Consider the following 11,471-nt stretch of genomic DNA (forward strand, 5'->3'; position numbering starts at 1 on the left):
TGACTCTCGTGTCCCATGTTTGTTGTTCGGCCTGATCCGTTTTAGTAGTCAGGGTCAGAGAAATCTCCAGTAGCACCCAACTGGAGATTTCTGCTTTAAAAGTCATGCGCCACCAAGACATTAGAGAGTTAAGAGGTGTGCATCAATCCCCACTCTATAGATCAACAATTAAGATAGCCAAGGAATGCAGGCATACAGCACAGAGGCTTAATTTTTCCCATGCCATGTCTGACCTTTGCACATCTTTGAATAAATACACCAGTCAGACACAAGGAATTCCACATCTTGAACACATCCCATCAAGTCAAGGTACTAGGCAACAAGTAGGCAGGCAGCTACAAGAGAAAGTCACATCCAGTTCACTAGTGCAACTCTATCCTTGGCCAGCCAAAGACAAAGAGGCCTCCATACAATTACAGGAAAAGAAAACCATGTATGCCTTAAGTTTAGGCTTGGGAACGAGGAAAAACGCCTGTAGGGTTTATTCAGAATCAAAAACACAAAGCAAGCCTCCCAAGGCATGTAATATGAACCTTCAGAAAGGAAGGAATAGGCTCATACTACTGTTTAACAGGCCAGTTCTCATCAGGGAATCACACTGTGTCTGGCCGCTACCATTTCAGCCTTACCAGGATGATGTGATGATTAAGTTGCCCCAACAGTAACCATCCTATAAATGTCAGAGATAAGGGAAAGTCCCCTTCTCTAAACTCATTTGTTTTCCTTGTGATGGAGAATATATTGGGACAGGCTGTTATCAAGCATGCCCACATCTATATCCGAGACACAAGCTTACCATCGACCACGTTTCTGATTTGTGATATAAGAAAACTTAATATCTGTACAAGCCAGGTATCTAGTCCTTTCTTGGTTCTCTTTTGCTGAGTAAACTTTGTTCTTCCTGTGCAAACTCCCTCTACACAGTTTGCCAGCCATCCCAATCAGATATACTTTCAGCAATCTGCTGTCCAAGGCTATCTCTAGTCGGGACGTACTGACGGAGGAACCTTGCAATCCTGGCCATTACTTTAAAAAGTCTACTTTCAGCTCTTGAGAGCAAACAGTGTTGCTACAAAGAGACTAAGGGTCCTGGTGACAATATGAATGCAATCGTAGAAATTAAATGATTTGCCACTTGCCTCCTTCCATTTTTAAAAATTTCTCAGTCTAGTTTACAGCCTAGAGATTTCCTAGCAGTTTTTTCTATCCAATATTCACCAGCACTGATGCTGTTTAGCTTCTGACATCAGCCTCCAGCTCCCCTGGGTTGTGATTCTGGATCAGTGAGAATGTGTAATGTTAATAAATCAGAATTTGTAACCCAAAATTTCTAGAACGTGCCCATTACCTACTTCTGGTTTACAAATCTTCCTGGGCTTCTGCAAGCAATGACAGTTTGACTGACAACACTTTTGATATTTGTTTAAACTGGGGCAGGCCTTTTATGTGCTGGCATCCAATGAAAATGCATACTTGTTAGGTTCCCACGGCCATAAAACTGACCCCTACCTCTTCCTTCCTTAGTTAACTACACACTCCTAACCCAAGTATATAACCTCAAGAATACAATCGGATTCCCTGGGGTGAGAAAAGCTTACATCAATGGATAAAAGAGGAGGGATTTTTTTTTTAAAAAAAGGCTGCAATTCAGAAAAACCTTCCGAAACAGGTGTCATTTATTCTCTCTTTCCCCAAAGAAAATTGTTTTGTCCCATTTTGGGAGGTGGGGGGGGGGGTTTGTAGTCATGATAGAATCAGAAATAATTAAAAGGCACAGGAATTCCTGAGCAAACCGGAGAATTTTAGGACGTTTGCAGGCAACATCTCCAATGTGCTCTCCTTCCTATCACTTTTTATAACATGAAACCAAGCTCCCTCTTGAGCCAACTCATTTTAGAGAAATTACATCCCCCCCAATTTCTAAATTTGGTACATGCCTCTGTGGCCCCAGCTACATTCCACAAGCCTGGGAAAAGCAGGGATCTAAGTATGACTCTTGCCAGCAATGGTTCTCATTCCCACGCACCTCACCCTTGTTTTGCTTTTCCCCAAAAGAGCCAGAATGCCTTACTGTACTTTATAATAAGAGATTTTATCTCAAGGTCCCAGGTTCAAATCTGGCCTCTGCTGGTTGATGCAGCAAAAATGTGAAGCCAATCTTGATATTCCATCGCACAAGATTTACATCTCCTCCCACTTCGAGTGCCTTTTAAGTGGGAAAAATGGGATGAAAACATTTTACATAATAAATCATATCACTTGGGTTGTTAAGACCTGGCTCTGCAATGTGGTTTTTTTAAAAAAAATATTTAAAACACAAATCTTGAGAAGTTTTACCCTTTTCTCAATCTTAGCCATTAGTTAAGAATGCTTTCTTTTTATACTTAGTTTACACCAGTGGTAAAATCCAATTTTTTTTTACTACCGGTTCTGTGGGCGTGGCTTGGTGGGCATGGTGTGGCTTGGTGGGTGTGGCAGGGGAAGGATACTGCAAAATCTCCATTCCCACCCCACTCTGGCCAGCCAGAGGTGGTATTTGCCAGTTCTCCAAACTATTCAAAATTTCCGCTACTGGTTCTCTGAACTGCTCAAAATTTCCGCTACCGGTTCTCCAGAACCTTTCAGAACCTGCTGGATTTCACCCCTGGTTTACACTTTCTACTTTAGGGCTGTTGTCTTCAACCTCCTTCTGCTAAAGAGAACTGTGGTAGAGGGTTGGGATCTAACAATACCCAGCCAAGTTACTAAAAGTGAGTAAGAGAAAAGGATTGGGGGTATTGTTGGAGAAAAACTCATTTAATTCCCTTGAACAAAAAAGCGTAATGGGAACATTTTTCTTGTTCTAAGTTAGTAGTTCTCATGCCATTTTAGCCAGAAGTCCACCGGGGTGGGACTGGGGGCGAGTTGCTAACCCCAGCTCCCCCAGCCTTGAAAGAAACAGTAAGGCCTATCAAACATCTCTCCCTCATTACAGATGCAAAAAGGGAAAGGAGAAATGTTAACATGCCTGACAGCATGTTGTGGACAAAGAAGAAATGTTCTCCTGCCAAGGCTTTCTAATGGAAGAAAGCCCCAAAGTGGAAGTGATGCCATCATTCCAAATTAATTTCCTTCCATGCCTCTTGAAAGATTCACTGACAGGGTAGAGGCAAATTAAAAAAAAAAAAAACACCTACCCATCCACCTACCCACATTAGTTGTAAATTCTAGATTAATTGGCAATACTTTCCATATACATCTGGCCAGATGCAAGAAAGCTAAGTCAGTCCATGTGGTTACTCAGAATCAAGCAAAAGCTCCAGAGATAGATAGATAGATAGATAGATAGATAGATAGATAGATAGATAGATAGATAGATAAAGTGGAAGAGGCTCTTTTAGTACCTGCAAGGCTGTAAAGAGGCCTGATGGTTTATGGGTGGAGGAAAGAACCATCTGGTTGCAGGACCGAATTAGATAGCTTGAGAGATTTTTGGCCAATATCATTAAGACAAAAGACTTATATTAGTGGCAGGGGCCACTAATGGCCCTGAAGACTACACAGGTCCATTTCTTCAAAACATCTGAGAATACAGGCCACTTCCTCTTTCTGCCACTCAACACACTCCCTTTCGTTCAGATAGCTTTCAAAATATTCAAAGTGTTTCCACCAGCTGTGGAAAATCAGCATTTACTGCCAACCAGCTGATCAGCTAGATCAGCTGGCTGGCAAGGAGGACGATACAATGGCATTTTTTTGCGGCTAAGGAGCAAACATAGCCAACACGTAACTTCTCTAGCTCAGCTATCTGTTCCCAGAGTAACTGAGCAAGCATACCCAACAAGTTTCAAATTGAAATAGGTTTACTAGATCAGAGCAATTCTCACTTGGATTCCCTACAACCATTGGCTTTGCTGTTAAAAAAATGATTTTAGTTTCAAGTTATATATTTTACTGCAAATCAAGTCATCTTTCTAGGATCTTTGGAACTGAAATGAGCATTTATCTGAACATGGTGTAATTTTTAGTTCTAGATCAACAAAATAATACAAATAGAGAAAGCCTGGCTATCTGATAGTCAGCATAGCAAGAAAGCTCTAGGCCCTGGCAAGCTGATGGCAATTTTTTGGGGAAAAAATCTTATTGGACACGGTCTGTGCTGAGTTGTTCCTTTAGTTCAGAGTCAGCTTTGCGCCCCCTGCCCCCCCTTTTTGCAGAAGCAGCAAAGGTTTGTCCCACTCCTAAACACCCCCAAATACGACATCCCCACCCCTGAAATGAAGACACAGTGACTTCTGAATGTGCGTGCTCCGCGTGTAATGAACCAAGTCAATCAGGGCTCTGGCAAGGCTGGTGGAATAATAATCACTATTATTAGGGATGTGCTGAACTTGTCATTGTGTAAAGCTAGCCCACAGTTTGTCTGGGAGCCAAACTATGCTGAGTCTACTGTTGCTTCCTGTTGCTTGCCCTGTATTAGCATTATTTTTGGACTGGCCCCATTATATTCAATAATCCTCTCTGCAGTCAGCATGGCCACGCTATTGTCACTGCTTAATATTAGCCACCAGTGCTTCTGTCTGGGTGGTCAGGCTACAATATTCCAAGGACTTAAAGTGATCTGCTTTAAAAGGGGTGGGGTGGAATGAGAGAAAACATATCATTTTAGTAAGGAATCATTGTACTTTTGCCTAGATAGGAGAGACCTAGATAGTCTCCAAAAAAGACTTCATCTGCTGGCCAAGGGGTGGGGCTAAGGTTTTTTTTAAACAGGTAAGAAAACTGATAACTCTATATCTGTTTCCATCTATCTTCTCCCAAGCATGCTGGACTGCCAGTGGCTAGTTTAAACCTCACCACCAAGATTATCTGCTATTCTCAGCATTTAGCTTCACTACCTGCTTAAAGCACAGCTTTGATTATTCAATGCCCTAGTTAGGATAGGGTGACAAGGTTAATAGGCAGAATACCTAGCAGCCAGCCAAGCAAAAACTTAAGAGTTGCACCCAGTAAGCCTCAAACAGGAAGAAAAGGAGAGAGGGAGAAGAGATAGTATTGGCAGTATTCTGCAGAAGAAAACCATACAAAATATCTGGGCATTTATTTGAGCTAATTTAGCCATTTTATTACATGTTGGGCCATTTGCACTGCATGATCCCATTTCTCCAGTATATCTTATTTTAGCTTTCTTTTGGCACCTTCTCATTCCATCACTTCATTTCCAATACAATCTCATACTACAATAAAGCAGTTAACTACTCAGAGTCTTCTAACCTAAGCATGATGAGCATAATACCACTGGTGGAATATCACACTTCTTTTTTAAAAAAATTGCTGTGTTCTTTCTAACAGCAGAGGTTGCTCATGTACTTATCCAAGAGCAAAAGCTGATGGACTTTCAGCCTGATCAGAAGTGACCCAAAGCATTTATTTGCTAGTGTGCATAAATGCATAACCTACATTGATTTTTGAAAAATGTACTCAAGGGGAAATCAAGAAACAGTCCAATCATCTACAGAATTAGATTATCTTTAAAACTGTATAGACTTATTTACCTACAGTGGGCCTTTGTTTCTGCTGCATGAGGATGTGGGAATAAATAAACCAGTTCCTGTTTTAAAAATGCACACATTCCAAGTTAAACTCGTGGGCAAAGGGTGTAAAAAAATATTACAATCAGATTACAAAGCATTACACATTGTGGGTTACCAACCTCGCCCAATGAGCTGCAATCCGACAAGGGATAAAGCGTTTGAAAAGTAACCAGCTCCATTCAAACAATTACCTGCTCCACTGTAGCCTCTCATTAAAAATAACTTAAGTATTTTCACATTCCACAGTTTTTCCCACGATGTACTCAGTCCTTTTAGTGAATGTAGGTTTGCCCAACACTGCTTAATTCTATGCTTGGTGCTGCAAATTTCACTTTCAGAAAGTTACTTTAAGTGGAGCGACTGGTCTTGCAAAGTCTGAATGGGAAAGTATTCACAAGCTCAGAGATAATCTGATAGCTTTTCTTTTTCCTTCCTCCTTAGGTCAGAGACCCTTTGATAGATCAGACAAAAGGCTTTTAGGCGGACTGGCTACAAATAAAAGCCTAGCATAACTCAGCAAAATGATAGTTTTCCTCAACAACAGATTCTGAAGGAATCTTACCATTTGCAAACTACTTTTAAAATAATCTTCTGAAATAACCACCTGGCCTGCTTCCAAGGCTTTTCAAACCCAAAGGTTCATGCAAATGTAAGACATTTAAAACTTCCATCTTGAACTTTTTCTGCAGCCAGCGAAAGTACTTTAGCACCTTATTCCAAATCCAACAGGTTGATACACATTATATACTAGCAAATTCATCAGGGATTTTAAAAAAAGGACTATTTCAGGTTCTGAGAAATATATTTTAGAAAAGCCAAAAACTCCTAGGACGAAGGGAGAGATGGGGCCCTCATAAGAAAAGGCAAACTTTTAATGCCCCCCTTCATTTAATAAATAATGGCTGCTTACTTCAATGGATCAATACAGTTCAAATACTGGAGATAAATCTATTTATGCACTGGATTGAGGTCTTTAAACAAATGCCTTCTAAGGAATAAGAGCTAAGAATAGAGTCTCTTTAGAGACTAAGCATCTTTGTGAGATTTTATAATCAATACACAGAATGTTCCTTAGTTGAAGTGTTGGTCAAGCTTTCTAAATGTTAGCCAATTCCATTTTTTTCCTGCTTAATTTTAGCCATGATTGCAGGTGTGGTGTTCTGGATGGATCCCTTTATTTCCTTCCTGCTGATTTGCTGTCCTGTTTCCTAGCAACTAATTCAAATCTCCAATCTCTTAAAAGGAAATTTACAGCCCTCCGTCCCCACAATCATTACTCATCCAGTTACATCAAAATCCAGACCAGGCAATGGGAAGTTTTAACAACCAAATTTCAAATCTACTTCCTACACCTCCCTTTAAAACCAAAATAACTGTTTTGATTCACTCAAAGAAAACAAGAATTCATGGTTTATTAGGAAAAAGTGGTAGACAAAATGCTGTGTCACACAATATTATTGCAGCAAGTGTAGTTTCTAAAAAGACCACAGGGAGAAACATCTTTAGTAAATAGAAGATGCAAGATTTTGTTAAAAACAAACTAGAGAGGCTTCCCTCAACATCACTCAAAGCAATAGCAATTCATATTTATGTGTCTCCTACTATTGAAATGGGGGGGGGGATCCAAGTCAAGCAGTGGCTTACACCAACTTTCAAAAAACTGCCCAGTTTGTTACAGGCTAGGAAGTTTACCCACCCATCATCAAAAAGAAGACAATAACTGTTCTATGAGTAACAGAGTAGACACCTAATCCAAGTCTCAGGAACAACTTCCTTGGTTAACAAGTTTAGAGTTGTGCAAGTTATGCCATGGATTGCCTTTGTAGCTCAATATCCCAAAACATGCCTTGGCCATGCCTAACACTTAACGAACAAGAGGTGGCATGAGGCCTGAAGCACGCCTGCAGAAGACAGGTAACAACAAAAGTGAGAGCTGTAATAAGAAAACAAATACGCCCAGCTAGATGGATGAAAGGGAGGAAAAAGCACCACGCCTCAGGAGCACTAGAGGAAAACACAACTTCTGTCCATGCTGTAGAAACTAGCTTTAATTTGAATCAGATTTCTGATTCAGGAATGTTTTGCCAACCCTAAATCCATTTCTGTGTGTCTTTTTGCCTGCATATACTGTCCACCATAATGCTTGCTTTATCTGGCAAATTCAAAATAATAATAATAATAATAATAATAATAATAATAATAATAATAATAATAATAATCAACAGCTAGTAGAGACAGACCTAATAAGGAACCTGGTGAGGCAAAGATTTTAAGATTAAGTCATGTCTAATTCAAAATGCTTTCTACAAAAGGCAGGTTGGTGTTTCTGAATGAGTTGGAAAGAAAAGCACATGGCCATGCTGGAACATAAAGAGAAGCAGACAAATGTGTTTTACTTTTAAATAATCTTCACTTTCTTTCCAGATCAAAGGTTCAATTTTTATATTGATTTATCTGGAAGTAAGCCCCACTGACCTCACTTAGACTTGGTTCCAAATATAGACAGTGATTGTGTTATAAATAAATATGTGTGGAGCTGTATTCTATAGAATTTCCTAGAACCACCAATTTCAATCCTTGCTCTCTTTTTGCAAAAGTGCAAGTCACTGTTTGGTAATGAGGCAGAAACAATTTGCTTTATGACACCTGAGACAGATTTCTTAAACAAGGCATCCTCAACAGACTTCTCTCAATTTAAAGAGAAAAAGAAAAAAAATCTGAATTTGTAATAAAAATGTGGCAATCCCTGACCATTGTCAAACACTACCCTTTAAAAAATGTACCCCTTTGTTGGCATGTTGGCATGGCTGTATCTTATTCCCAGTAAAATTCAACCCACAGCCCTGAATAGAGAACATTTTTATACTAAGTAATATCTTTTTAAATACATGGATTTGGTTTCAACCCCACCCACCCCAAAAAACAAAGAAAAGTTGGGAGGGGGAAAACGCTGAGAAAAATGAGTGAGCTGAAGATTTTTACCACATAGGCAGACAGGAGGCAGTACAGCAGCATTTGGCAAATTCTGTTCCTAACTACTAGAGAGAAGAGGCGGTGGCTTGGGCATCCCTCCCACTGATTCCTCCGCGGCCTCCAATTTAGTAATCTGAGCCAATAAGAAAACACAATCTTGTGTCTGAGACCTCATAGTTGCATCTCTTCCAAAGAACCAATGGGAGGGGGGACCCTCTTCAAGAAGAGGCAGATTCTCATCAGGATTTCCAAGTAACCAGGAAATACTCTTTGAAACCACTCGCAACATACAACTGTTAGCATCTTCAACAAGGATATTAGATGGAACCCACATGTCTGGCCAAAGTTGTTGCTTTTCTGTTTTTTAAATACTGTTCAAGCTTTGGACCTGAGCAAACATAGCATATTCTGAAATAAACCAAGAACCTCAACTTCAAAGCAGCTTCATCAAGAACAAGTGAAATGCATAAAGTACAGATGGATTCACCACTTATTTAAAGACTGGATTATTTAAAGCCAATATTACTCTTGGGCCTGCTCCAAAAGTTAAAGTTTAAACCTTCCCCAATGTAAATCCTTGTGTTTTAGAATAGATATCCCAGTTAACACTAAAGAACCGTGATTCCAGGGGAGAGAGATTTTTACCTAGCCAGCAGCAATCAAATACACATACATATATATGTGTAGATGATGGCTTTACAAGGGGAGATTTGCAAGGTGGGTCTCTGGCTTTCATTCTGCTTTATAAGCATCCAAGATTCTTTGAGAAGGTGGCACTGCAAACAGCTCCGATGAGTACCAGGGAGAATACAGAGAAGAACCCTTTAGGGGAGGACTCCCCAAGCATGCCCTTTTCTGGCAAGCTACATTTCATCAAGGGACCAGGAGAGGCATTGCCCCTCCCTTTTTCCTGGGCACAAGAACTAATTGGGAAGAAAAATAAAATGGTAACATGAACTTGTGACCTTTGTAATTCTCAAGGGAACTCACTCATACTTTCAAAGAGCAAATGCACACAGAGTACATTATACTTCAGGTGGTACAAGCTACCTGAAGTTCCTACTTCTCCGAAACTAAATGGGACCGAACAGTAGGTCTCTAGCCTAGGAAGGTTTTGAATATGCTTGCCAAATCCTTGTTCTTTGGACTGGACAGAGAAGAGAAAGGGAAGCCAAGAACTCCACCAAGAATACTGAAGGCAGCCAGCACTTTCCTACGCATGCACACACATATACACACACACACACACACACAGAAAATGTGGCAGGATGCCTTAAGTGCTTCAACTCACCGGCCAGGCAAAACTGAAAGGGAGGACAATCCGGTTCCTTTCATTATTCCGGCTGTATCTTAAATTAAAGGTATTCCCACCGATGACGGGGGTAGATCCCAATCCAAAACTGCAAGCGCCCTCAGCAGAAACGCGGGACTGATACTCCTTCAGGCAAACTTTGAAATAGGTATCACATTCATCTCTGGTGCATTTTTTATCAATTGGGTTTCGGGTCCCATCACAACAATTTCCATTTTGCAATTCTCCGTTTATATTTTGCATGGATATGATCTCAAACTCGAACTGGCCCGATGTTAGAGTCACCTGTTAAGAGAGACCCTCCCCAGAAGAGGGAGAGGAACAGAGTTTTAGTCACACAGGTTGTAAAAAGAAAACCGAATCAGTGAAGGTTAACATCGCAGATGGGAAGACAGATTTCTACCCTTCCTCTAAAGTACCAAATAAGCTATGATAACTAAAGTCACAAATGCATTTCTTCCTCCCTCCCCCCCCTCCCCGCAAAAAAAAAAAAGAAGCAAGAAAGGAAATTCTAATAATCAGAGTTGGAAAAGGGTGTCATGCTGTAGTCTCCGGAAGGAACAACATAAAAAAAAAAAAAACCATTTCTTCGAATCCGCAATAATCCCCACACAGGGCAAACCCAGTTCTAATTTAGCCCATGCAACCCTACAAATTGTAAGTCACTTTGAAATCAGCTTTAAAAAAAAAAAAAAAAAAGCAGAACTCCTGTAGGAAAAAGCGAAATGGAGCAATCTTTGGAAAGTTTAGTGTAATTAGATAAATCTGCGAAGAGGGCGGGGCAGCTGCTTTAGAAATTTATCTCCGGCTGTTCCAACCGGGAAGATACGTTGCATTTAAAGCGTTTTTAAATGAAAATGCAAGAAGAAAAAAAAAAACCAAAAACCCCGGGGTTTGTAAAGCCACGAGGTTCATCGAAGTCCTCAAAAGCCTCCCTCTCCCCAATTTGGTTGTACAAAATGAAGTACGCCTAATTCTATAGCTAGAGAAAAGAGGAGAGAACCGAGATGCGTTTGTAAATTGGGTTTTTTTTGTTAAAAAAAAAAAAGAAGCAAACTCTTTTAAGCTACAGCGGGGAAGAGAAAGATGTGCAAACGTACCTTTACTCGCAAGCATAATAGCGCAAGAAAAAGACTTAGGGAAAACTCCGTGAGCTGCGGTCGTCTCTTTGATAAAAGCATGCCTCTTTCCTGCAGAGTCCCCTTCGCTCAGAGACGCTCCCAAGGTGCCGCTGCTGTGGCAGCCGCTGTCCGGCTCTAATATACTCCCCGACTCGAAGTACGCGCGGGTGGGAAGACACCACCACTTTTCAAAAGCTTTTCAATAGCGCCCAATCTTCAATGCAAAGCAGCCCAGCCTCCTTTTATTATTCTCCTTGGCCTCCCCTCTTCCCCCCCCCTCTTTGCTTTCTTCTTCTTTTTTTAATATATATATATATATATAACTAGCGATGGTTATTCTGGTCCCTTTCTGCCCCCCTTCTCCGCCTCTCTTTCTTTGCAGATCACTTGCCACCACTCGATCAAGGCCACACAATAACCCGGGCGAGCCCCCCTCCCCACCCCCCGCGACACGCACATAGACGACACCCAAAGACGAACGACCACGACAAC

At 40.8% G+C, this 11,471-nt stretch overlaps 1 protein-coding gene across 1 annotated transcript in view; it reads right to left on the reverse strand.

The window, feature by feature from the left end:
• The window catches only part of JAG1 (jagged canonical Notch ligand 1), a 60,443-nt gene extending 49,205 nt beyond the window's left edge, over positions 1 to 11,238 (reverse strand). Inside the window, exons 1-2 of the mRNA XM_070933060.1 lie at positions 10,959 to 11,238; positions 9,838 to 10,143 (exon numbers count right to left, since the gene is read on the reverse strand). Of these exons, the coding sequence (XP_070789161.1) occupies positions 9,838 to 10,143; positions 10,959 to 11,039 (387 nt within the window). The 5' untranslated portion in view covers positions 11,040 to 11,238. The remainder of the gene's footprint in view (positions 1 to 9,837; positions 10,144 to 10,958) is intronic.
• Between the last annotated feature and the right edge of the window lie 233 nt (positions 11,239 to 11,471).

The sequence above is a fragment of the Pituophis catenifer genome, unplaced genomic scaffold, assembly GCF_029215685.1.
Source record: "Pituophis catenifer annectens isolate HBS135680 unplaced genomic scaffold, rPitCat1.0.hap2 SCAF_1, whole genome shotgun sequence".
In the NCBI taxonomy this organism is placed as follows: Eukaryota; Metazoa; Chordata; class Lepidosauria; order Squamata; family Colubridae; genus Pituophis; species Pituophis catenifer.